Below are 26686 nucleotides of genomic sequence, written 5' to 3' on the forward strand. Positions count from 1 at the left end.
CAAAAGCCATGTTGATGGTTAGCGCTCGCCTAGACGCAGGTACTGCTGGACGCCCGACGACACTTCAGACCCGAAGTAGTTAGGATCCAGGCACCTCTACCAATGGCATGGAACTACGCAAGCCATCGTTCTGTTCCTGCAGCTGCAGGATGTCTGCCGTCTGAATCTGCACGATGGCCTCATGCCACCAAACGGCGCAGTCAGCGTCCGACCCTTCTCGCTCATGCAGGTACAGCCCTGTGGGCCAAGACTAGATATAGTGCAATCTCCCATGTCTTCTTTTCTCATCGTCAGTCGCACTGCTTTCCAGTCCGTTGTCAAGTCACTCTTTCGAGTCTACATCCTAATTGCAGCATTTTTGCTTGCGTCCTTTCGTTGAGTCCGCTCATCACGATCTTTACAGGCCCCGGCCGTCCTATCATTCAAAATCGCACATCCTTGTTTATACTGTTAATACCATAATCATGTCTCCCTCAACCATCACTCGCGCTGCTTTCGCAGCTGGACTTCTTGTCTCTGGCGCCGCTGCCGCTTACGATGCTGCCGCCAAGACGAACATTGCTATGTACTGGGGACAGGGATACGATCAGATCCCACTGATTGATGTCTGCACTGACCCTAACGTCGACATTGTCAACATCGGCTGTAAGTTACTCTATCTTTCATCTATCGACTAGGAAGCAATGCTAACAGTTCTGAAACAAAAAGTCATCACCTCGTTCCCTACAGTGCGAGGCGCATACCCCGGAAGCAACCATGCCAACGCGTGTGGCAGTGATGTATATTACGATCCGGTCTTGAAGCAGAACAGCACTCTGTACAGTTCGTGCCCTGGCGTAGAGGAAGCCATCAATGCTTGCCACAGAAGGGGCAAGAAGGTCATGCTCTCCCTCGGAGGTGGCTGGCCTACGAACTACTACCTCAAGGACCAGGACGTCGCCGAATGGACCGCTGAGTTCCTGCTCGGTGCCTACGGCAAAGTCACCCCTGAGTGGAAGGCCGCCGACAAGCCGCGCCCGTTCGGTAACGCGTTCGTAGACGGCTTTGACATGGATCTCGAAGCGCAATTCTACGACATGCCCGGAGGTGATGCCAAATTCATCTACGCCAACTACGAATACTTCGGCAACTACGTCAAGACCCATTCGAACATGCTTCTCTCTGCTGCTCCCCAGTGTGTCGTCCCCGATGCTAGGATCTCTCCCATCATGAAGAAGTTGGCCTTCGACATGATCTTTACTCAATTCTACAACACCTGGGAATGCTCTGCTGCCAAGGAGGTCGACGACAAGAAGAAGAAGCAGCCCAGCACTTTCACATTCCAGAAGTGGATTGATGAGATCAAGGCCTCAGCGAACCCCGGCGCCAAGTTCTACATTGGATTGCCTGCCGGGCCTGCCGGCGTCGATAACCACAAGGACCACTACCTCGAGCCCCTTGACGCAGACTTCTTGCTGAGGTTCTACAAGAACGACCCCAGCTTCGGTGGTGTGATGCTCTGGGAGGCGACCGTCTCTGTGGAGAACCCAACTTACGGCCAGTCGTACGGTACTTGGATGAAGAAGTCTCTCGACGGTACTTTCATGGAGGACTTCCACCCTGTGGTGTCTTCCAGCACTCTGTCCTCGTCGACTGCTACTCCGACTTCGACCATGCTGTCATCTTCCAGCACCCCTGTCTCGTCTACGATGGTCTCGTCTTCCACTCCTATCTCGAGCAGCATCATGTCTTCCAGCACCCCTGTCTCGAGCGGCATGGTCTCCTCCAGCACTCCTACTCCCAGCACCATGATCACCAGCAGCAGCGCCTCATCGTCATCAGCTTATCCCACCTCGAGCTCAGCTTCCAGCAGCAGCTCCGTCCACGTTCCTTCCAGCTCATCCGTGGCGGAATCGTCTTCTGTAGCCTCCAGCTCCTCTTCCGTCCACGAGAGCAGCTCCGTCTACAGCGAGATGCCCACTTCCAGTGAGAGCGCTAGCTCCGTTGCTACCGTCAGCAGCACCATGATTGAGCCCTCGTCCATCGCTACTATCTCTGCCTCCAGCAGCGAGTCGGTCTACGTTCCTCTCCCAACTGAGACTATCACTGCCAGTTCTGTCGAGTCTGTCAGCAGCAGCAGCAGCAGCAGCATGGTCGAGTCGTCCTCCATCCCTGAGATTACGGCTACTGTCAGCGCCAGCTCGGTTGAGACTGTCTCCAGCACCCTCATCGAGCCGTCGTCCGTTGCTACAGTCTCTGCTTCAGAGTCTGCCAGCAGCTCCGTATACGTTCCTTCACCAAGCGAGACCTCTGCTTCCGGCGAAGTGTCCTCATCTGCCTCAAGCTCCAGCGACATGTACCCCACTGGCTCAGTCTCCGCGACTACCCCTGGTGCTTCAAGCTCCAGCGATACGTACCCCACTGATACAGTCTCTGCGACCATCCCCGGAGCCGTTTCTTCCACTTCCTGCAGCACCACCCCCGAGGCCGCGTCTTCTACCCCATACGCGCCCCCCATGGAGTACAGCATGTCATTCTCTGCTGTCTACCCATCTGAGGTCCACTCGTCTGTTGTTTACTCATCCGGTGTCTACTCTACTGCATCCCCGATGTATCCCACCGACACTGTCTCTGCTACATACCCTGCTGAGAGCTCTAAGGGCTCTGTTGCATCCAGTACTGGTCACGTGAGCGTCCCATCCGTGACCGAGAAGCCTGAGTACCCCGAGTCTTCCAGGGCTCCCGCTGGCTCCACCACCTCAGTTGTCACAAGTAAGTTTGCATTTTGCCATGGAAAAACAAGATCATCACTAATGTTTCCTAGCTACCTACGTCGACGTTTGCCCCACCGGTTTGACCACCGTTACCACCACCTACGTTGCGACCGTCTGCACCAAGTGCGTAAAGCCTACCGGCTCGACCGACGTACCTGAGGGTTGGACCACCAGCGTCTACACTGCCAGCACCGTTACCGTGACCATCACCAAGCCCATCGCTACCGCCACCCACGTGCCCGCATACCCATCCTCTGCTCCTTCCGTCGCATACCCTGCAGACTACCCGGCCAAGCCAGTTTCTTCAGGCAAGCCTACATACCCTGCCGTCCCTGAAGCGTCTATGCCCTCCTACCCAGCTGTTCCAGAGGCATCGATGTCCGCATACCCTGTCGCTCCTGAGGCTTCCAAGGCTGCTGAGTACCCGTCCGTCCCTGAAGCGTCCAAGGGCGCTGAGTACCCATCTATGCCCGAGGCCTCCAAGGCTGCAGAGTACCCTGCCATGCCCGAGTACCCCAAGAAGCCAGTCGAGCAAGAGGTCACTAGCACCATGTACATGACCCTCACCAAGGTCGCAATGCCCACTTATACCCCCGCTCCTTACCCAACTGCTGGAGGTGCTCCTCACATCCCTGCCGGCCCTGCCATGAACGGTACCAGCATGTACGCGCCTATGCCTACTGGCACTGGTAAGCCTGCCATGCCTTCCCAGTACACGCCGCCTGCGGAGTTTGAGGGCGCTGCTAGCCGTGTTGGAGCTGGGTTCATGGTGATTGTTGGTGTTATTGGTGCCGTCTTGGTGCTTTAGATTTGAGGATTGAAGAGTGTTGTGTAGTAGTTGGATGTTTACGTTTCTCATGTCACTTCGTACGTTTTTCAGATACCACTAGGTGTAGTTGTATGCCATGCGAGTACGCGCGATTGTTCTTCTTGTTCATACTTGGTCAATATCAATCATGCCCGCGAACTTTCACCGTGATGCCAGTCTAGAAGATGCTAGAAGTCTACACGTCTCGGATAATAAGGTGTCAGCATAAACGAAAAGTTCAAAGTCATTCTTTGTGATATTTGGGGAACGCGAAATCCGAGGTAACGGCGTGACTGTTGATAACGTCGAGGGCTGGTTCCAGCCTATTGATGATGCAGCGTGGAAGACGAGTGTTGGGGATCGGCTGCGGGAGGCCGCGGGGGTGAAGCTTGGAGCTCCAAAACGTGGGTGGAGTCACCTTTCGTCATTCCCTCGCGACCATTGAATGCACGCGAACGCGCAACCTCGACCAACGCCACAGCCTCTTTGTCGCAATGCCCATACAGAAGCGATTTCACTTGCGCATAGTTCCACCTGACTGACTGACTGACTTTCACAGCCGCAGACTGCACTTGCCCAGCGGTTTCTGGAAACTTCGCCTCTGGTAGCTCTTGCCTCTCCGCTACTTTCTCGAGCTGCCCTCTCAAGATACAAACAGCCTCTAAAAAACTACACAACGTGCCACGATGAAATACACTGTCTACGATCGCTTACTCAAGCGCGAAGTCGGACAGCAGCCTAGGAAATACTCAGACATTCGATCAATATACGGCGACCGCAAATGGATTGACGACCTCGACATCGTGAATGAACTAGAAGGTCATAACGGATGTGTCAATGCTCTCAGGTATGCCTTTACCCTACATATATATCAATGGCACGATCTAACTCTACCAGCTGGTCAACATCTGGCCGCCTCCTCGCCTCTGGCTCCGACGACCATCGTATCAATATCCACTCGTACCACCCCGAATCGTCGACGTCGCAGTTCAATCTTACCACATCCATCCAGACAGGACATAGATCCAACATCTTCTCTGTGAAGTTCATGCCCTACTCCAACGATCGCACAATTGTCAGCGCGACAGACGACGTACGGATATTCGATATCGAGCATTCAGGGCACTCGGCGCTCCGGTCTACAGGCAATGCTGGCAGTACAGGTAGAGCACGCCGTAGACTGACGCTCACGGAGGGAGATACGAACGCAAAGGCATTTCGTTCCCACGCCGACACGGTGAAACGGATCGTCACTGAAGATAATCCGTTCTACTTCTTGACGTGCTCGAACGATGGCGATGTACGACAGTGGGATGTACGGCAACCCTCCAAGGCATATCCACCTGCACGAGACACCATGCTACCTGCATGGGCGAGGGACGAAGACGCCTCAGACAGCATCCCGCCCCCACTCATATCGTACAGTCGGTATGGACTGGATCTCAATACCGTGTCATGCTCGCCTAGTCAGCCGCATTACATTGCATTAGGCGGGGCGCATCTACATTGTTTCTTGCATGATCGACGCATGCTTGGCCGCGATCTGAACAACGAGCGTGGATCCAGCCTTTCGAGTCCAGAGAACTGGAACGACAACGACGATGAGCTATTAGGGAAGGCGACGCAATGTGTCAAGAAGTTTGCACCTAATGGAAAGCAGCGCATGAAGAGGAATGATGGCGGCCATATCACAGCATGCAAAATCAGTGATGCCGAGCCGAATGAGCTCGTTGTGAGCTGGTCTCAGGATCACATCTACAGTTTTGACATTCTACGGGCTCCAGATGCTAGAGAGAGTGTGACGCCTATCAAGACCCCAAATAGTAGTTCTGGCCATCGCGTGAAGGACACAAACAGAAAGCGCAAGCGACCAAAGTCCAGCACCTTATCTCAAGAAGGCGTCGAGAGAGCCGAATCGAGACAACGTACCGAAAGCGCCGATGAGGATCTGGCACTGCGAGTGACATATGGAAATGGCCAGAGCGAAGACATCCGTATCCATCCTCCTGCTGAGAACCGCATGACCCAGGAGGAATTGAACGATCTACGAGCGTCAGACCACTACCGCATCGCAAGTACAACCGTCAAGATAGCGAAACGAATATTCGAGCTGGGTGAGCTTGGGGAGTCTGGAATCCACCTCGCATGCACGTCCATTGTAGGTCTAGCGAACTCGATCTTGCCCGACATGGACGACATCGATAGGACGTGGGGCTACCCAATCGATCCAGATCCTGTGGACGTCGCAGTACAAAACAAGCTTCGCGATAGCAGGGCAGCGTCTCGTCGATTCGTGCAAGCAGCCGGGACATTGGCACGGGTACTTGGTGGACAGCTCTTGACTGGATCTAGCTCTGACGCCTTGATCGCCCAGTATTTCGCTTCAATACAACCAGCGCCAAGAGAGCGTGACCCACCACAACACGAGCAGTTTGGATATGACTTCCTGAAAGCTATACTATTATGGATCGACAGTGGCCCCGGAGCAGTTGTTGAAGGTTTCTCGAGCAGAAGCGGTAGTACTCGATTCCCCATCCCTCATGGTTCGGATATGGACGCCATCCAGGAACGACTGATTCCATATCTGATCGAATTGGCAGACGACACTAAAATCGTCAACGTCGATGCTTCCAAGTATGAGACAGACAGCACTCGAGTCTTGTACGAGTCTGAATTTGAGGCTATTGATGCGTTCGGCCACGCAATCACGATACCCTTTGCCGATCTCACCGGTGAGAATGAGTCCACATCAGAGTCAGCATCTTCTAGCGAGCCCACACAAACCCGAGCTACAGCAAAACGGAGATGGGTGTACTATGTTGGGAGGGGTGTTCTACGCAATGCCGCCAAGGACATCAAATTCGCTTTCGTAGACCGCGCTTACGGCGGCCAAGGCATATCAGACAAGACGATCAGAGCTGAAGAGAAGGCGTTGAGAGAAAAGCAGGAGGACATCGATCCCTCGGTAGACGAGGGTCCGGTCCGTGATGCAGAACTTATCAGCACATCAGCACGAGAGGGTAGTGATCAAGAAGAGGCTGCCTCGATCTCTGCTCATGTGGACGAGTCGGCTTCCGTGGCTATTGAGAGTGCCGATGAAGAAGATGGAGAGGAAGACGAAGAAGATGATGATGACTCCGACGACAGTGATGGTGATTTAGAATCGGATGATGGCGAAGAGGATGATGACGATGACACTGACGACGAGGATGAAGAAGGGCTATCACGTACAAGATCTGGCAATATGTTATGGCGATCAGACTTTGGTCGCAGTCGCTACGGGCGGTGGAAGGTGGAGCGTGATGTACCTTGTGTACCTCATACACGTGTCTACACCGGACATTGCAACGCCAGGACAGTCAAAGACGTCAATTACTTCGGACTGCAGGATGAGTATGTGGTCAGTGGAAGCGACTCTGGTCACGTATTCATTTGGGATCGCAAGACAGCACAGCTTGTGAACATCTTGGAGGGAGATGGAGAGGTGGTCAACGTCATTCAAGGTAGGTCGAAGTACGACTATCCAAACATAGCGATACAGGATCTAACACGATCAGGTCACCCCTACGAACCTACAATGGCGGTTTCCGGAATCGACCACACTATCAAGATCTTCTCCCCAGATGCACAGCTTCAACGTAACGCACGGAAAGGTGTCGGAGTGCATTCGTCTGATCCGGCTTCTTTCTCCACTCTAAATTTTGGTCGCAGACGTCGCAATCGCGCTGCCGATCCATCGGCCGAGGGCGAGAGTGAGCCTGCCGTCGACGCCCCCAGCGACAGTGATGATGAAGTTGCCCCTGGTGGACTCAGCAGCCGACGAAGGATGCATCAAGCCTATCAGATTACGAGCCAGAACGACATGGACAGGAAGGGTGGAAGAGACGACTACTTCATTAGTCAGGCTGTCTTTGCGCAATTGGCTCGGCATATTGCACGTGGGCAGGGTGCTGGTGGTGGAGGTGATGAGGAAGGAGAGGGTGGTGGACCGGTTGTCATCACAGAAGAGAACTGCAATGTCATGTAGGCGAGACTGAACATCTAAACGACTTCATTATGTCTTTCGGCTCTCTCCAGCTATCAAACCAATTATATTGGCGCAACTAAATGTTCTTGCGCCGCTTCAAGCTGACCCCTTTTATCGAATATTATCACTCGTACCCAATGCCGTGAGCATTTATGAAGCCTTCTTCTGTTTGGCCTTGAGTGCCTTCTTCCGATTGCTTCTGATCATGACCACTGAAAGGAAGCTGCCAACAACCGTAGTGCCCAGGATGAGGAGGATGACGGGGATGCGGATGGCCCAGACGCGTGGGAGGAAGAGGGAGTGGAGGATGTGGTCGTCGTCAACAAATGGCTGTATAAAGTTAGAACATGTTCTAGAGTCAAGTGAGTGTAAAAGCATACCATGAACAGTGTCCAGACGGTGTAGTAGACGAAGATGGCAGTCGCTGCGACGAGCATGCTGAGGCCTACGAGACGATCGGCCTGTGATAGTTGGTCAGTACGCAGCACTAGGATCTACGCATATCAAGACATACCATTGTGAAGTTTGGCGAAAGAGTGAACGAGTGTATTAGCTTGGAGTAATGGTGGTGACAATCACCTCGCTGGCCCTTCCCCCCAAAGTCGCGCCAAGCCCAGACCCCTGTCGGCGAAACCGCGGCCCGTTCGCCGCAACCTTCGATCGCCCAACCGCCTGTAAGCTAAACTTTTGCGAAGCGCGTCACTCTACGCCTCAACTCCTCCCATCCTCCACCTCCCACACGACCCACTGCGCGACGATGGAGGTCGCATCTGCCGTTCGCCTGCCCTCACCGGAGCCCGAGATCGACGCCCACGAGGTCCCGCGCAAACGCGAGCGCTCCCCATATGATGGACCGAGTGCCGGTCCATCGAAGCGAAGCAGGAGGGACGAAGAGGAGGACGACCGTCGAAATGGCGGTATTGGCCGTCGCCCACCCCCAAAGCCTACGACCAACGATCTTCCGGATGACGACTCGCGGTTGAAGCTCTTCCAAAATGCCTTCAGCGCGAACCGTAAGCTGCCCATTGACGATTCAAAGACACGTGCTGGAGGCGCGTATATCCCGCCTGCGCGCCTGCGCGAGATGCAGAAGTCGATTACGGATAAGAAGAGCCCTGAGTTTCAGCGCATGGCTTGGGAGGCACTCAAGAAGTCGATCCAGGGTTTGATCAATAAGACGAATACGGCGAATATCAAGATGATTGTACCGGAGCTGTTTTCGGAGAACTTGGTGCGCGGACGCGGGCTGTTCTGCAGAGCTATCATGAAGGCGCAAGCGGCGAGTTTGCCTTTCACGCCCATCTATGCGGCCATGGTGTCCATTGTCAACACGAAATTGCCTCAAGTTGGCGATCTGCTGGTTCGGCGCCTGATTGTACAGTTCAGGAAGGGCTTCAGGAGGAACGACAAGGCCGTGGCGCTATCGAGTACCATGTTCCTCTCTCACCTCGTCAACACGCAAGTCGTCCACGAGATCTTGATCGCCGAGATTCTGCTCCTCCTACTCAACAAGCCCTCCGACGACTCTGTTGAGATCGCAGTCGGTATCATGAAAGAGGTCGGCGCTTTCCTCGACGAGATGAAGCCTGCGATCGCGAATGCCATCTTCGACCAGATGCGCAACATCCTCCACGAAGCCGACATCGACAAGCGGACACAATACATGATTGAGGTTCTTTTCGAGGTCCGGCGGACAAAGTACAAGGACAACCCAGTTATCAGGGAAGATCTGGACTTGGTGGAGGAGGAGGATCAGATCACCCACAACCACACGCTCGAGGGTGATTTGAAGGTTGAGGATGGTCTGAACATCTTCAAGGTCGACCCCGATTACGAAGCGCACGAGGCAGAGTATACGAAGATCAAGGCGGAGATTCTAGGCGAAGAGGAGGGTAGCGACGACGATGGATACACAGATGCCTCATCTGAGGATGAAGAGGACGAGGAGGTGAAGGCCATGGACGTCAAGGATCAGACCAACGCGGATCTTGTCAATCTGCGCCGAACTATCTACTTGACCATCAAGAGCAGCGGTGGCTTTGAGGAGTGCGTGCACAAACTCATGCGCATCAATCTGCCACATGGCTTGGAGAACGAGCTCACCACGATGATTGTCGAGTGCGCCAGTCAAGAGCGCACATACGAGAAGTTCTACGGCATGATCGGAGAGCGCTTCTGCAAGCTGAACAGGATGTGGACCGACCTTTTCGAGGAAGCATTCGCGCACTACTACGAGACCATCCACCGTTTCGAGACAAACCGCCTCCGCATCATCGCACAATTCTTCGCTCATCTGCTAGCATCCGATGGTATCGGCTGGCACGTCTTCCAGGTGGTCAAGATGACAGAAGAAGATACCACTTCCAGTTCGCGTATCTTCGTCAAGATCTTGTTCGAGGAGCTCCTAGCTTCACTCGGACAGAAGGTGGTTGTGGAGCGCTTTAAGGACCCCATGCTACAAGACAGCCTTACCGGTATCTTCCCCACCGACGCCGACGACCAGAGCAAGACACGCTTCTCGATCAACTTCTTCACCGCGATCGGTATGGGTGTACTTACTGAAGGCATGCGCGACTGGCTTAAGAACGCTGCGCCCAAGCCGAAACCGCTACCCGAGCCAGAGAGCGACTCCGACGACGACCGCAGCGTTTCGTCAAGATCAAGCTACACTTCGAGCAGCTACTCGCGATCCCGAAGCCCAGTCCGCAGAAGGCGCGACTCAAGATCCAGGTCCAGATCTGACTCCAGAGGACGTTCATACACACGTAGCCCTTCGCCAGCTCGCAAACGTGGAGGCCGTGGCAGAAGCGGCTCCTACAGCTCCGCATCCCGCTCTCGGTCCCGCTCCCCAGCACCGCGCAAACTTAAGAGCAAGCGCTCCTACTCAACCTCCCTCTCTCGGTCACGCTCCCCCGCGCCCAGGAGACGCGGCCGCAGTCCCTCATCCTCCCGATCCCGTTCTCCGCCCCCGAAATCCAAGTCAACACGCCACGGACGCAGCCCCTCCGAATCACTATCCCGCTCTCCACCTCCACGCCGTCGGAAGTACACTACCTCCCCTTCGCGATCGCCCTCTCCGCCACCGCGCCGTCGTGGTCGTGATTCTAGCACCCCGCCTCCTAGGCGTAGACGTGGCTCGAGCAGTCCACCGCCATCAAAGGGTAAAGGGAAAGCGAGGGCGGATAGTGGTAGCCCGCCGCCGAGGGTTAAGAGGGATTATAGTGGGAGTCCGCCGCCGAGGGTGAAGAGGGATGGTAGTAGTCCGCCGCCGAGGAGGAGGAGGGAATCGTAGGGTAGATGCTGGGGGAAGTTGAGTGAGTGAGGAGGACCATCGCACTTGGAATCGGCGTTAAATGCTTTGGTTAGGGGAGAGATTAGGTGGAATGGTAGCATTGCATATTTTCTGGAAGCATAATTGTGATGAGCGGGTGAAGGAGGTATGTGGTTAAGGCTTGATATCGGTGGGCATCAGTATAGCAACACTAAAATAAGACACTACCGCATTGATAGGTGCACCAAACTTTCGCGATCTCATCAACTGCGCACATTCTCTACATGATCCTCCGGCAGCTTCCAATCGTTGAAGTCGCGTGGTTACGTCAGTCGTTGGTGGTGGCTTCACTTTGGCTTCCTTAGATTGATCTCACTTTTTCGAAGCGGTCGGTTTTCTCGACGTCGTTTGCGTCGTTACTTTTGCGGGAACAAGTGCCTCCACTTTTCACACACATCCAGCTCCCTAGAGAAAGAGCGAGATTGGTCCTGCCCTGGAAGCGCGTTGCGGCTGAGGGGTCGCCGCATGTTTTCAGCCTTGTGGTATCTAGCCTTCCTCACCCCGAGGCGTTCTCGCCATATGCAGCCACCGATCTGCAGTAGGCACGCCGAGCTCTCCGGGACCCCAGTAAATGACCTGTACGACTGCTCGGCGTATGCAGAGGTCGTGTTGTTGACAGAAGGAGCGAATGAGATTGGGAGAATACGTCTTCAGCCGCACCTGAAGCGTCCGGTTTTGAGGGATTTATCGACCTGTTATGTGGTGGGCTTGTTCCCAGGAAGGCCCTCGAATGAAAATGATCGTTCCTCGGTCAGTGGACTAGACCCGTCTTGATAGCACAGCAATCTGCCGAGTTCATCAGTTCTTGGGTATCTTGTGACTGTCGTCGCTCATACAATCGTTACTCCCTTCATTATAGCTTTAGCTGTATCTTCCTTCTTAGCTACTTTATCAAGCTACCAGGAGGATTCTTCGATCATGGATACCAGTAGCGAACAGTGGCTCAAATCATTCGACAAGTCTCCTGAGCCCGTTCCATATGCCTATGCCCATGCCAAAGCAGTGATGCTGTACTGGGAGGATTCCGATAGAGTGCGAGATCATATCAAGGAGGCTCAGGAGATGGAATCAGTATTCAAAAGGCTGGATTTTGAAACGGAAATCCATCCTATTCCCAAGCTCGATAGTCACAATGACGTACGTACATTTCTGATCCGATAACGAAGGTCCCTCTCCTTTAAGGCAAGACCTCCCGGTGCATCTTGCCTGCTCGTTATTCATTACAGCGGTCATGGAGACGGAAGGTATGGATATGACAACGGTAGATTGCACACCTTTCGGAAGCAACGAATGATCTGGCGACCGTGAGTGCGCTCTTCGTGTTTAATCCTCTCTCGTCTGATGTTGTGCAGTCACCCCGGAGCGCTATCGGGCAGTAGCGTCAGATGTTACGAGATACAACGTGAGTTGAACAACTTCAGGTTTGATTGCCTTCTTCTCTTGGACTGTTTCAATGCCACGCAAGCCGTATCAATGCCTGGGCGGAGAATGTTTGACGAACTACCCAAGCGAATGCAATTACTCGCGGGCTCGTGTGGTAACACTGAAACAAACCTTTCGACGGAACACTCGTTCACGGCTGTAATGGCAAGCCTTGTGAGCGTCCACATCAAAGAATATGGCCATGTTGACTTGCCAAAGCTCTACATCGAACTGTCAGAGCAGAAGTTCAATCTGCATATCGCTCCACTCATGTTCGCTGGTCTTTCAAGGCAAAGACTCCGGCTTCAGAAGCCCAGAGCAGCAGGCAACGAAGGGGATAAGGATTTAGCCTGGAGAGAAAATACGGAAGCTACTACTCCAGCTGTTCATTTACTTCCAGACGTGAATTCGCCATCTTGGGGAGGATATTCGAGCTATGTCCCTAGCGCATCTCTGGATCGCACCTGGAGCAAACATCAGTCTCCAGCCTTTGACAGTATTCATCGATTTCCAAATGTTTACGAGGAAATCTCTTCCGTTCCTACAGAATCAATATGGCAATCGCATTCCGCTAGTACTGTGCACCCCGTCAAAGAAACTGTGCCTCTGACGGTTTCCAGTCCAACTGATGGAACAACGAGTTTTGAATGTCGCTTTTCAAAACGACTGGCTACGGAATTGGGGTGCAATGTCGTTCTCGAAAACGTAAAATGCTTTCCGCGATCCGAACTCGTATCAATACTGAGAGGATTTGCTGGCAGACTGCATGAAGAGGCAACAACATCTTCCGATTGGAAATTATCAGTGGCGCTTCATAGAAAGAGCGAGTAAGTATAAGAGATCATATGCATAAGCAATTGCTGACGACTACTCTATACAGAGATGGCTAGTCTTCTGGTTGAATGCAAGCCTTCCCGTAATGAAAGTGGCAACAGTCTCTCTTCGGGGGATGATGCGCCAGAATATGGTTCGGTACTTCCAGCATTCGAGAAGGCCCGAGACGATGCCAGCAACTGGATAGATTTCACCGCGAAATCACTATCTTACCCTGAACCTCCGCTTATCCCTATCGGACCTGCAGAGATACTGCTATCGTCGCCTGAAGATTGCCTCATCACGGAGTCAAAAGCGTATACGTGGCTACTTCTGGAGCTAAAGCTGCGAGCTCAACGAGAGTTTTCGAATTCAAACCTTCGCAATTGCATCAAATGGAAGGTACTGCAAGTTTTGCGGTCTCAAAATTCGCTCCGTGTCCTAAGTAGCCAGAGACCGACGACAATTGTTCATTTTGAAACCAGTTTGTTCTGAGAGCTGAAGAAGTACATTGAGTCGTTACAGTTGCCAGTATCTCAAGACATGTGGGAGCATGTACTGTGTTTGACGGGCTCGCGAGACGATCTTCAACTTGCTACTGTGGCTGCATATCTACGGCAAACATGGCCGCTTAGCGAAGGACATTTGGAGCATATGCTGCTTAAGTTTCTGCGTTGCCGGTCATACCAAACTTGCTCATGTATGTGTCGAAGCAACTCCTGCAATTTGTCTACTAACCAGATATTAGATACTTTCCCATCCACCCTCATTGTGGCGATCTCCAGTTTGTCTACTGGTTACTGCGAGATAGAAGCCCTCGGTGGCCCATACATGATATCTGAGTTTGCTGAGCAGATCTCATGGCTGGCTACAGTATTGCGAGTGTCGCCACTACAAGGGACAGTGGCTGTGCTGTCGCCGCGTATGACAATCTCACCAGTTGAGACGTCATATAACAGAGTCCGAAAGAAATGTCAGTAACGGCTGAACTCGATTTCGACGTCCAAGACATCCAGTGGACATCCACGTCGGCTCAAGGTACTTGCTGGACCCGACTGTTTGCGAGCCCTATATTGGTCAGCGGGTATCCTATTCTCCGAAAGTTAACACCAGCTACCGGTCTTGAGACATCACTGAGCATCATGGCGAGCATAGTGCAAGCCCATCAAATTGTTCGCATCGAGAACAAAATCGTCATGAAAGGCTTTAACTCTTTAGTAGTTGCTTCCGCAGTCGATGGTGGTTCCATTCTGTGGCATGCTTTCACCAGCACCAAGCCAGAAGACCGCATATCTTACTTCGATTGCCGGATAGAAGAATCAGTTTCAAACAAAGAAGAATCGCCTTTGCTCCGCTCCCTGGGCGACTTTCGTCGCATCATAGGATGGTGCTCTGAAGTGACGGAACTCTGCGGTAAGTCATGAGCCGGAATGAACCAAAGAAGTCTAGTTATGTCAATAGGACATCCTCAGGCTGAACTGAGCATTTTCATATCTGGAGCCATTCCATGCCCTGCGTACACAGCTATTGATCGGGTATATGTTGAAGGGGGGTTCTACGTGATAGGCAGCGTTAACGCACGTATCAACCAGCGAGAACAGCCAGTAATATTTGGCGAGACCCGCAACTATTCTGAGGTGTTCGAATGGGTTGCTGATCAGTTCGTCGCTTTCTACGACGTAACAGACCGCCGAGGTTGGTTAGTAGACGGCGCTTCTGCACTACTCCACCTTGTGCGAATGTCTCTGCGACTGGAGGAGACCAAACTCGAGTCTACCTACCACTGGATCTTTGATAAAGACAAGTTAGAAGAAGACTGGACGAACTTCAACGGACGCGCTGCGTCGATACGTACACTGAAGAGTTGGAAGAACCGTGCGTTGCCTCTCTACATAAAGAACCAGACATTGTCCAACGGCAGGCCGATGAACACATACTCCACATTTGGAGATCGGATGGACAAAGTTCTACACTCGCTCGAGCTTCTCATTGAACATCAAAACCGCATTGCTACGGAAAGTGGGGTCAAAGTCTCTCAGACACTCGATACCAGGAAAGGCATCCTAGGTTTCGATGTTCTGGATCTCGTCAAGTCTCGACCTCAGTGCATCCCTCGTATTGAGCGGTTCAGCTCAGGAGATAATAGTTGGGTCAGTTTATTACCCGCTATAGGTGTGCTTACAATCTTCGGCAAGGGGTTTGGCGACCTCATCTGTCCCAGTAAGCCTGACATAGTGTGTGCGGCATGGCGAACCGTTCCTAAGGATCAAGACTATCTAGCCTCTTCTGTCTCGACTCTTGCATTGCTGCGCAAAGAAAGGCTACAACAGTTGGAGACTGATTTAGAACCAGGTGGATTGACGCGTAAGCTCTTTTGGGTGTCGCCAGGTCAGCCTTTCGACTGTTGCCAGTGCACCAAGGGCAATCAAGTTGGGAAACAGGAGCAACGCGATCCAGTGCAGTATATCGTGTCGAAACCGTGGTTGCGGGCGCACAAATCGAAAGAGACAACCCGTGTTAATGTTCCAACTTTGGACGCAACCGGCGCTGTTGTATTTGCCAATCTCTCAAGTCTGGGCCGCCGCGTTGAAGCTTGGAACCTCCAAGCACCTGCAGCAGGTCCTGTATCGAGTAGCAGTCATGGGAGCCTGTCGGTGTCAGCCAGTCAGTCAACCGCAGCTCAATCATTAAGCTCCACAGCTCCAACAGAAACAAGCGCTCAGGTTGCAGGCTCCGCGAGTGATACAGGTGGAAGCAATGCGCGTGGAGATCAGAGTATACCATCCAGACTGAAAGAAAAGTGGAAAGGCAAGCTGAGGACGTTCTATCCGAACTTAAAAATAACATCATGATCTAATCGAACATGCGTTCGGAGAAGGAGAAGCTACATTCTGTCCCAGAGAGTCACAATTGTGTTCATATTGGTGAGGCGGGGCGGAAGAACTTTTGTGAGACCATATCAGTGTCTTGTGGTCGCCTGATTTGAATGATAGGGTTGGCTATGAGAGTAGAACTCCTTATGATTGACACCTTCGTTGGACAGGTGACCTGATCTGGGTTGTGTCGAGAATCTGCGCCGTAATAAAATTGCGAATATCTCTGATGACGTAATTGCCACTGGTCCATGGCAGAGCTTGTCGGATGCGGTAGTCTTGCCCTCACCATAACAGTGAGGTCTATATACTGTCGCAGCTCAGGGACATCATCAGGTGTTGAGACGACGCGTGTGCGCGACAAAATCCAAAGGATGGCGGCCGGCGGTGTGGAGTGAAGTGAAGATGAAGCATCGCAATTGCTGTTTGTGGACGTGCGAAAAGGGGACTGCCAACAGGGATTATCGATAGCGAGGCAACAACGATGCAGTTGCTGCTAGGAACAACAAAGTCTTTCGACTTCAATCCTGTTGCTCTTCTTTCATTGCGCCTCTTGCGACTGTTACTCTCACATAATACGAAACTTATTTGCAGAGGCGTTAAAGAGCGACGCGCGCTCGTTGTAGACGTGACATCTCCACAGTCGCGTCTTTGTCTCAATCACCCTCTGTTTACTCACCCCACTACGACTACCCATCAGTGCGCTTCCACATATATGAGTCAAATATAATTGTGCACGCTGTTATTACCCAATAATTTCGCGAACTTCGCGTCCACGCCTTCTCAATCGAACGCGCTCACTCGAGCGACGCAAGCACCTTCACAATCAAACACCATCCGGATGGCCACCAAATACGACTCTGTAAAGTGCAAATCATGTGCTAGAGTCCTTGCTGTGGTATCCGCCACGGGGCTTATACCAACGACCTCGCCGGATACCTCTCATGCAGGATGCAGTACATGTCAGCAATTCGGCTTTCTGTACGACGCGATAAGAGCTGCGGATAGTGAATGGGCTGTACTTGAAAATAAGCGCGACTCAATCAGCAAATCGTTTGCGCGGGATAACCACAAAAAGGCTCATATGGAGTTCGACAACTGGTTGATGACTGTCGAAGCGCCTGGACCAGCAAGAGACGCGCAGAATGGACAGCCCGAAAATAAGGACCTTGGAGAAGGGGACTTTACCAATGACAACAAGCACGATATGGCTGATCCTAAGCGTCGACGATCTCACTCGCCTACTACCCAGCGACCTGGAGAATCATCCGACAGAGCACCACATGGACAGCAAGGCGTATCGCTGTCTTTACGGCCATCGCCCAAACGATCGCACAGCTCATCAGCTTCACTATCACGCAAGCGACTCAAATTTTCTGATTCAGTCGAATTCCACGACAATTACAGAAGCAGTGAGCAGTACCATCGACCGAGCGAAACGTACGCGCGAGGGAGGAATGCGCCGCCTGAAGGGTCCGAGTATATGGATACCAGCGGTTCCGGCCTGACATTCCTCAAGTTCACCGGTATGAAGAAAGTCGGCGCCAAATGGGTTGAGCTGAGCGAGGAAGAGCTTGCAAAGCAGAGCGAAAAAGCAAAGACTTGGGCGCAGCTGCGAAAACTCTCAACTGCAGGGAAGTCGAAAGCTGAATCGCCAGAGACCGATGCAGAAGTAGAGGTGAAGCAGGATGAAGATGCTCCTCAAGATGCTCGTGCAGCAAGACTTGCACGGAGGGCTAAGGGAACAAGTGCAGAGTCAGTGCAAGCTCGGGGCACGGCGAGCAGACGGGGCCGGGGCACCTTGCGAAAAGAGAAACGGCCATCGCTTGGCAGTGCAGTGGATGATGTCCCAGAGACCGCGTGTGACCTAACCCTCGTCTCGACCACCACAACAACAGCACATGGGAATGATCACCATCCGGACGGAAATCTAGGTCGGGTGGAGATCAGCGCACCCGGAGACGACGGTCTGGAGCGAAGACATGACGCTGTTCCAGAAACAGCAACCTCAGCGCCAGTAGGCGCCGATCAAGTACGAGAGCCAGCACCACCCCACGAGGAGCCCCACAAGGGTATGCTAGTGACTAGCGAGGCAATGTGCCAGAGCATTGCAGCTCGACCAAGCACCGGTGACGTGGAGTCTCAACCAACACTCGTATCTGGAGACGACCAATCGCAACCCGAGCCACTGAAGAATGCTTCATGCACAGATCATGATGCGCCCAAGATTAACATACCAGAGACGTCGCCTAGGTCTTGGGTTCTGCAACCAACCTCAAGTATTATTGAGGACTCCGACATCGCAAGCACGAGAGATCTGGGCCATTCCCTGGATACCTACCCCAATGTTGCGAGAGATTCAGCGCCAAAGGATGATGCTGTGCGCGAAGGCCCAGGGCCGTCAACTCAAAACACGCCTGCTGTTGCAGAGAAGGCTATCGCGACAGGAACATCTCTGCAAGAGCCATCCGCGGAGCATGGAGACCTCGTCACGGAGCTGAACACGTCTCCATCAGCTGATAACGAGTCTAAAGTGCAGGGTCAGTCCAATGTGGACATCATTAGCGCAACGATACCGCAAGACCCTGATCGCCCTCCTGCAGCCAGAATGCCCACAGAAGAAGCGTAGATCCGAGCAGGGGGGCATGATCGACAAAGCTGGAGACGCTGCGAGTCAATATCTAGGTTGTAAATGCGTCCCACAAGAGCTTTCAGTCTTTCTCGTGGCCGTAGAATGACAGAGTAGGGATGTCTGAGGTGGCCTTGTTTGAGCAGGGCCCTCATGTGGGTACTACAGCGTGATTAGCGGCGAGTCCGTGGCGGACACTTGCCGCCGGCCCACACTTCGGCGTACATGCCGTGCCGCAAGCGTCGCGATTCTTGTGTATGATAGCAATAGTAATTGTCGGTCTCAGACTCCGACGCCTATGCGATTCTTCTGATGGTGTCTTCAAATTGCCATATGTGTCTGTGCGTTGACCACACGACAGCGATACTGGTACTGTCACTTACACTTCCATGGAACAGATGAGGGGGAGGAGCATCATGACCATGACTCCGCTCCAACGACTGGCTCTTCTAACGCAGCCTCTGACGCAGCTTCTATTCCTTCTCGAATGCAGCTAGAGCGCTGGGCTAGAAGACAGCAAAGGATGAGCTAAGTCCTGTGCCTTTCCCACGGGACGATTAGGTCGCACTCGTCACGAATGCCGCATTCAGGAATATGATGTATTCCAGGATCACCCACCATATATGACCTCAGCTGCACCTCTATCTTACCCAAGCCCCATTAAGACAATATTCTCCTTCTCCCAGCGTACGGGATAACGCTATGCCTGAATCGCATCGTGGCGACAACAATTTTCCTCACCGATCAATGCGCAGGTGGAGCGACCACATGGCCCAAAGAAGAAGGATTGATTGCGGCGGAAGGGCCGTTCCAGCTCTGCCGGTGTGCCTGGCCGTGGTAACGTACGATTTTTCTCTCCGTGTGCTTGTGTATGCTACCAGATTGCCGATACCCGGTGTTGGCTTAGATCTAAGGTATGGTGTTGATCAATGCTTGGTATCTCAGGCGGCAACTAGCCTCTTTGGGTAGTAAATGGGCAGGTTATCACGATGTGGTGATGTGATTTTGTATGTTTTGCGACTGGGTTGAAGAATGAGATTGCGAAGATAATGGAGATACTTGTGGGGACTTGGAACTGATTGGAAAGATGAGGCTTGAGAATGCGGATCGTTGCATGCTGTTGCGCAATGAACTCTGAATCCTTCTGCATCCTACTATGCTTTGCTTTTTTTTTCAGTCAGATAAATCCTACGTCGAAGTGACGTTGAAGGCCTAGTCTTGGCAGGAGGAATTAAAGACAGAGATAGCACGGAGCTAGAAGCTGCTACGAAGGACCTAAGTTGTGTTCGACAGATTTTGAGCGTAGGAGTACGAGTAGAACCTCTCCTTCAGCGTCGGTATAGCAATTTTCGGATTCGGGTTCGCATACGTCTTCTCAGCCTTGCCCGCCTCGCTCTTGACTTGCCTGGACCCTCTCGAAGTATGGCAGCATATACTAGATACGACACTATTCAATGGCTTCAGATTCAACCTCAACACTTTGAGAACTTCTCTTCCTTCATGGGTGCGAAGCTGTGATAACCCGAAAGATCCCCATTTGGCCGAACGAGCTCGTCGAAACTCGGCAGCATCCAGTACCGTTCGACCGCTGCGGCTTTCGCAAAATCTTTTGCGTTGGTAGAAGACCGGCATGCGCTATCATACCAGCTCAACGTCTTCGTCATTCGGACAGAAACTGCGCTGCAGCCCAAGGATTGCAAAATGAAGACTGCACGTGCGGAGCTGCGAAATTCCTTGCGGTGACGTCATGGGATCCCTCGCACGCATGGATGCATCTCACCAACGTCGACAGGGTTATCGTGTGACGCTCTCGTCAATACTTTCCAGGTATCAAGCGGCGAGATTTACCTTTGCACCCACATCCCACGTCTCAGAGTACCGGGGGAGGGGATGTTTTTCCCTCGAGGGTGATGATTGCCCCCCTCAAGGTTCGGTCTTACTAGAGTATGTCATGCATGACCACGGTTGATTCCGCGACAACGGCGAAAACACTGTGAGCCCGCGACATTCCACTCCCCTACCCCGGCCCGGTTCCAAGCACATGTCAACAGGACAAACAATTTTGGCTGACGCACGCACGGTCCTCCGGTTCCATCGTTCCGTCGGATAGATCTTTCCAACCAGCTAACTGGGATTCAGGGACCCGCCAAGTTACTTACCGCGACCCCAAGATCATCACCCCTCATCAAATCATCGATTTGCGATGACATCGCCACCCCAGTCGCAGACTCAGACCGAGGTTGGCCGCTGTCTGTTTGAACAGGGTCGGCGATAACAAGTTGCGATTGATACGACACGACACCAGCCTGGCGGCAAGGTGTAATGGATATTGGCAGTCGGATAAATCGGCAGCATGTAGCCATTAGCGCGGCAACGTGTTTCTCAACACCACCTGGGCAAGCGGGATGTGGAGGGGTGGCTGGTAAAGCTCAGACCGGCTACCGTGGCCGTCGTATCGCACGCTGTCGCCCAGCATGCGGCGGTCAGGGAAAGCGAGAGCTGAGGCAAAGGGCAACATCTGGACATGAACCGAGGCACTCAACAGTATGCTTTGATCCGCGTACACAGCCTCGCATCTAGTTCTCGAGATAATCCAGTTTCCAGACTGCATTTTGAATTCGACTATCGGCAAATGCCTGCATGGGCCATCAAGATGCCGTGGGGGATTGCAGAAGCTGGTATCGGCGATGATCGGCAGCAAGCATAGTGAGTACTCTGGAGCAAGTGCAACTATCAATTGCTTAGACAATGTCTTAGCTCGAGCCCAACCACGAGGTATGCACGTTGCCATGCATCAAACTATCTCGTGCATTCTTCCACATACGGCCTAACAGGGTGCTGAGACACCTTGCGCGAGCGTCTTGACCTACTGTTCCGTTGGCCGAGCTAGAGCTCACTAGTGGATTGAAACTTCTGTCACACTTTGGAACGAAGTTTACGCAAGATTATTCGAGACATATCACAGGACTAGGATGCGATGACTATTTCGGCTGTACAGAGGTCCGCAAACAATTATCTCAATACTCAAAGTAGTAGATCCATACGTCATAATCAGACCATAAATCTCACACCTACTTTACGCGTACTGCGTTTCATCGCCCAATCCACGGCAGAACTCCGGAGCCGCAACTGCTGGCCCCCAAAAAGGGAATCCGGTGATCCCTACACCATCAGCCTGTCCGCGCACTAACGAAATGCATGAAAGCCTGCAGTAGCGTGCACTACGCGCCGTTAAGCCTCACTAACCTGCAGCAGGAAATCTTCGAGAAGCCCTTGTATCCTATCCTTCGCTTATCCATCGTTTTGATGGCTACGCCATCGTGCATAGTCGGAGCGGTGTCTTGCTTGCATGTGCATAGGTGCCGTAGCTGCAGCTTTAAGATTAGGAGACCTGGGAGACGCAGCCACCGTCCGGTCAGGTCAAACATCTACCAGCTAGCGTAGTCGCAGCGTTGCGGTGTACAAGATGCATAATCTTCACGCTGTAAACGCCCCGTAGGACACCCACAGTGCTCGTCGGCCATACTTTACATAGCGAAGGATTCAAGGTGCATGAGAGTGATGTCATTGAGGCAGTTCCCGTTCGCCAGCAAGCAAACACGTGCATATTCAAGGCGTGGAGTTATTGTGCATCATCAGACTACCAAGCATCCTCCACAATAGCCCCCCGCCAAGACACCGAGCAGGGATACCCTGATGCTAATACCCCGACTCGTTACGAGGCACGCACGCACCTCGTCTCTTCCCGTCCCAGGCGTTTCCTCTAGGGACCAAACTCTAAACCACGTTTCTCTATTCGCCGAGACGCAATCACCAGAGAACGCGTCCGAAAAACGATCAGCGACGCCTGCTACCAACCTCAAAATTACGTGTCTTGTGACAGCAACCGCATCGCGGATTGCCTAACAAGGCGACGGATAAGGTGACTTGTGATATAATGATCTTCGTTGCGCCGAAGCACCGCCACATAGGACCGCGGGCAAAGCATCCGACGAGCAAATTGGAGCACAACAACCATGGGTGTCTCAGACATTGTGCCAAGGTATAGTACGCATGTGTTTAGGCGTGCGTCATACATCGCCAATCCATGCTCGAGCAAATTGGGCCGCCGTGATTGCAAAGAAATAGGACCAATATATGCAGGGCTCTCGATTGTGTCTCGCGCGTAAGTAGCCATCCGGTCGCGAACCGGATCCGCACTGGCGGCGAAGACGGAAAAGTGGGGGTTCGGATGAGACTTGCGCTCGTGGTCAAACACCGACCGGTGTAGCAGCGTTTGCTAGACAACGACAAGTCTGTCTTCTGGAAGGAAAACTCGTGCGTATAGTTCAAAGTGGAGTATACTAGAATCTGGCTTGCAAAGTGGGTATGGGGTACGGGTGAAGCTACCCGGGTAGCACGGCACAGGCGGTAGCGGTCAAAGGGTTCAGCTTCTAAAATGATGTTGTCATGTTGTTTGGCGCATCGTGACTATAAGGTAGGGTTGAGCGAGCTTGCAGGTCACACGTGCAGACAAGATACGTGTTCAAGTAATTGGTGTAGAGCCTGATAAGCTTCTATGTGCATTTGTATATGTGCTATCTAGGTTGGAATGGGCTGATACCGCAATCCTGGTTTCTTCTAGCTATCTAATCTTCTTTCTACACACGTCTCTTCAGTAATCTGAAGCTTGCAGCCCGTGCGGTCGCATTGCAGCAGACCTTTCCGATCATCGGCGCTGCGCTCAAAGGGGCCTGGCAACATGTGTCGGCTTGGAATGACAGTTCGTGTTGCTCTAGTCTTCCGATAGTTCCCGCACCATGGACAAGGGCCAGGCGAACGCTAGTGGCTCCTTCGTAGCAGGACCTCTGCATCCCAGACTAAGCTGTCGGGAGGTACCTAGAGACATGGCTGAGGCTGACAGCAGGCTGGCGGCGGGCTTGCTAAGTATCCAGGGGTCAAAGTTTGTGGCTGATTTGATGCCTCCAAGTGGAGTGCTCATGGTACCAGGCCCTCTGATTCTTCGCCTTGCCACTGCTCGAATAGCTGGCGCACACGGTAGTCGGTCGCCCAACCAATGTCCGACTCAATGTCTCGTAGCAAATGCAACACGACTTGGCGCTCTCGAGCATCGCTGAGGCACTGACCAGCAGTGAACAGGGGCTGCACAGAGTGGATCCGGACCGCTTCATCTGACCGAGCGAGCGAAATGCCAACAATTTCGCGGCTGTGCTTCTGGCACATGGCCAGAACGGACTGGTACGAGTTCATGCGTGCGACGACGGTGCTGCGCCCCTGGGTGGACTCGTGTGGCTTGTTCATGAACAAGAGAATCTGCGACATGTGGTAGGTTTGCATCGTCGAGGCGCACATGGGAATCGAGTACCAGACCTCTGCAAACATGGAGGCATTATCGTTGTTAAACATCGGTCCGGATGTTTGGGCGGGTGCCACCCTGGCAGAAGGTTTGAAAGTCACCGGTAGTCCGTCGTGCCACACCTGGAACTGCTTGCGGAGACTAAACCAGTAATCCAGAAGGGTCCGCTGAGGAACGCCAGCCCAACTCATGCCGGCTTCGTTTGACACTTCGTCTCCCGCAGCCATGAAATTAACTAGCTTGGCCATGAGCCAGACTAGGGCGTTGCAGATGAGGTCTTCCCTCATCACCTTCTCGTCGTCAGGGTAGCCAGTTGCTGTCGTATTGCTAGGCATAATGTAGCCTCGCTCATCAATCATGAGGCCAGCCTCTCTCCACAGCGTCAAGTCATCGGTGTCTAGCCTTGTGTTGGTCTTGTTGATGAAGGCTGCGAGCATGTCTTGTCTGGCAATGTTCCAGAAGGTTGCTCGCCGAGCTTTTGATGTGAAGTTGAAGTTTGCGGATGGCATCGATGATGTGGGTGTCGGTAGTTGTAATGGCATAACATGCTCTTGTGAAAGGACAAGGAGGGACTTTGCACCATTCAGGTGCTTCGCCCAATCCGAAACGGAAGTGTCTAAGAACTCATAGACACAGAGAATGGCAGAGGCGGCCAACAGTTCGTCGGTGTTTGATACGAATGAGGTGTTGCTGGAAGTCCGTCGTCGCTTGTGTGCTGGCCCATCGTACGCGGAGTTTTGATGTCTTTGTTCGCACTCTGACTCGTCTGGAGATGAGGCGACGTCCATCTTGAGAGCGTGCAACAGTAGTGACACAGCAGTATCATAGTATACTGCTGCCTTGTGCTTCCAATCAACCAATGGTGCCTCGGGGTACTGCTCCATCCTAGCTTGACGCGTCACACTACCTCCCATGACAGGCTTACGGCCCTGGACACGAGCAAGAGCCTTCGCAGCACAGGCGACAGCCGCGTACTTGAGTAATGGGTTGTCACGCGCCTGTACGGGGACGTAAGATGCGAAGTAAGTGCCAAGGTCGAATAGGTCCATCCAGTAACCGGGGCCTTCTGAAAACCACCGGAGAAGGAACGCAATCTCGTGGTCATCTTGAGTGGGCATGCCAACGTCCGAGCGAGGTGGTGATCGCCGTGAGCTTGATATCGAAACTGAACGGTGCATGTGGTCGGCGGAGTCGTATGGCGAATTGAGGCGAGGATCTATGGGCGGCGACGCTGTGGAAGCGGGGAACTCCATAACGGGATGTATTCTCCGGTTGCATAATGATAGAGGAGGCGAGAGTGGGGTGCCTACAACAGATGCGGGTGGTGACTGCATCAGTGGTGGTAGGCTTTCTAGGTCGGGGGTATAACAGAAAGGAACGCTGGTAGGAGGCATCTCAGGCCCCATGCTCGATGGTGTGCTGGTAACTGAATGAAAGTTGCTGTGTGTGCGCCATGAAGGTAAAGAGCGAGTCTCAAAGGGCCCCGGCGACTCCATGGAAGCTGTCGACATTGTGTCAAAGTCGGGTGTCCCGGGATCCAGGTACGGGTTGGTGGTGTTGATGAAGGTGACTGAGAAGGCATTAGCCAAGCTACATTAGTTATGTAAGACGAGACCTACCATGCTTGGGGATATCCATCCAAATGGCATCCTCATCGAATGTGTTCTTGTAAGCGTAGAAGCCCTTCAGTGAGTTCTCGTCCCCTGAGTCTTCGCCGTTCATGGAGGCATTGTGTTGGTGGCGGAAGACAATGCCTGAGGATGGAATGCATTCTCTTGAGGCCTTGGTGCACTGTCCGCACACGGGTTTCTTCTCATCACACTTCAGCTTCCGCTGACGGCAAGTGAGACTGTGGCAAACGTCAGTAGGCGACAGCGTGGATACACAAGTCGACATACCATCCGGTTCGTGATCGCATTTCAACGTAGTTCAATCGTGTGGGTCTTGATGCGAAAAGCTTAAGATATCATAGCCTCGAGCCGAGGAAAGTGGGTAAGAAAAAGCATCCACATGAATCGGAGAGAGCTGCCCTATATCTATACCAGTATGTCGCGGGCGATAAAGCGTTTGATACTCGATGGTTAGATGCGGGGTCTAGCATGGGTTCGCGCCAGTTGCGGATCCACCGTCACCATGAGCAAGGTTACGAAAATCGACGAAAGGCTTGCTCCTGAGCTAGCGCAGTAATCTGAATCGCGCTCGCGTTGCTCAATTTAGCTGGTGTGTGAGAAGCCAGACCTCAGTGTAAGGAACTAACCTGGGCCCGCCGCGCCCACGCCAGGTCGCGTCAAGCGCCGCAGTCAGCCGAGCCATGGCCGAGTTGCTATGCATACACCACTTGCAGACGCTGCAGACGTGCGCTGGGGGAAGACTAGCCGGATTATGGACGCTAACTTGCCACTGAATTTAAACTTTTCTCCTGGTCGCTGCGCGTTCGGCTAGGGATGCAGGTCGGCCCTTCTACCTGGACTACCAACGCATTAGGGGCGGTTTTCCCTGTCTTCACAACCGGAACTTCACTTCCTACAACCCCGCCAAGAAGCATAACAACCTATGGGAAATGTCGGAATAGCCTCCACGACCTGAGCGAGCTTTGACGATAAGGCGCTGGAAGCGTTAACAGCGGCAGCGCGATGAACCCCTCTCATCATCGCATTTCCCAATCTTCGATGAG

At 52.9% G+C, this 26686-nt stretch overlaps 8 protein-coding genes across 8 annotated transcripts; 5 read left to right on the forward strand and 3 right to left on the reverse strand.

The window, feature by feature from the left end:
• The first annotated feature begins 132 nt into the window (after positions 1-132).
• BKA58DRAFT_92912 (glycoside hydrolase superfamily) lies at positions 133-3907 on the forward strand. The gene is made up of 3 exons (XM_046176219.1): positions 133-645; positions 709-2751; positions 2804-3907. The coding sequence occupies exons 1-3, from the start codon at positions 465-467 to the stop codon at positions 3559-3561; spliced, it is 2982 nt and encodes a 993-aa protein (XP_046029134.1). The 5' UTR covers positions 133-464; the 3' UTR covers positions 3562-3907.
• A 1-nt stretch (position 3908) lies between these two features.
• On the forward strand, positions 3909-7690 carry BKA58DRAFT_92898 (WD and tetratricopeptide repeat-containing protein). The gene is made up of 3 exons (XM_046176218.1): positions 3909-4408; positions 4459-7064; positions 7119-7690. Exons 1-3 carry the CDS (start codon positions 4248-4250, stop codon positions 7586-7588), a joined length of 3237 nt encoding a protein of 1078 aa, XP_046029135.1. The 5' UTR covers positions 3909-4247; the 3' UTR covers positions 7589-7690.
• Positions 7664-8162, reverse strand: BKA58DRAFT_92894 (dolichol phosphate-mannose biosynthesis regulatory). The gene is made up of 3 exons (XM_046176217.1): positions 8103-8162; positions 7969-8049; positions 7664-7918 (listed from the first exon to the last, which is right to left on the reverse strand). Exons 1-3 carry the CDS (start codon positions 8103-8105, stop codon positions 7739-7741), a joined length of 264 nt encoding a protein of 87 aa, XP_046029136.1. The 5' UTR covers positions 8106-8162; the 3' UTR covers positions 7664-7738.
• A 119-nt stretch (positions 8163-8281) lies between these two features.
• Positions 8282-11105, forward strand: BKA58DRAFT_376917 (uncharacterized protein). The gene has a single exon (XM_046169568.1). It carries the CDS (start codon positions 8346-8348, stop codon positions 10878-10880), a length of 2535 nt encoding a protein of 844 aa, XP_046029137.1. The 5' UTR covers positions 8282-8345; the 3' UTR covers positions 10881-11105.
• Positions 11106-14040: 2935 nt separating this feature from the next.
• Positions 14041-16006, forward strand: BKA58DRAFT_466006 (uncharacterized protein; the record flags this gene model as incomplete). Its single annotated transcript, XM_046174987.1, has 2 exons — positions 14041-14567; positions 14616-16006. Exons 1-2 carry the CDS (start codon positions 14126-14128, stop codon positions 16004-16006), a joined length of 1833 nt encoding a protein of 610 aa, XP_046029138.1. The 5' UTR covers positions 14041-14125.
• A 508-nt stretch (positions 16007-16514) lies between these two features.
• BKA58DRAFT_376921 (uncharacterized protein) lies at positions 16515-18968 on the forward strand. The gene has a single exon (XM_046169569.1). The coding sequence runs from the start codon at positions 16869-16871 to the stop codon at positions 18654-18656; it is 1788 nt and encodes a 595-aa protein (XP_046029139.1). The 5' UTR covers positions 16515-16868; the 3' UTR covers positions 18657-18968.
• Positions 18969-20627: 1659 nt separating this feature from the next.
• Positions 20628-21621, reverse strand: BKA58DRAFT_376929 (uncharacterized protein). Its single transcript, XM_046169570.1, has 2 exons — positions 20796-21621; positions 20628-20744 (listed from the first exon to the last, which is right to left on the reverse strand). The coding sequence occupies exon 1, from the start codon at positions 21445-21447 to the stop codon at positions 21019-21021; it is 429 nt and encodes a 142-aa protein (XP_046029140.1). The 5' UTR covers positions 21448-21621; the 3' UTR covers positions 20628-20744; positions 20796-21018.
• Positions 21622-23233: 1612 nt separating this feature from the next.
• Positions 23234-26294, reverse strand: BKA58DRAFT_92985 (uncharacterized protein). The gene is made up of 3 exons (XM_046176220.1): positions 25911-26294; positions 25632-25861; positions 23234-25582 (listed from the first exon to the last, which is right to left on the reverse strand). Exons 1-3 carry the CDS (start codon positions 25928-25930, stop codon positions 23634-23636), a joined length of 2199 nt encoding a protein of 732 aa, XP_046029141.1. The 5' UTR covers positions 25931-26294; the 3' UTR covers positions 23234-23633.
• Between the last annotated feature and the right edge of the window lie 392 nt (positions 26295-26686).

This window comes from Alternaria rosae, assembly GCF_020736505.1.
Source record: "Alternaria rosae strain MPI-PUGE-AT-0040 chromosome Unknown BKA58scaffold_2, whole genome shotgun sequence".
NCBI classification, from domain to species: domain Eukaryota; kingdom Fungi; phylum Ascomycota; class Dothideomycetes; order Pleosporales; family Pleosporaceae; genus Alternaria; species Alternaria rosae.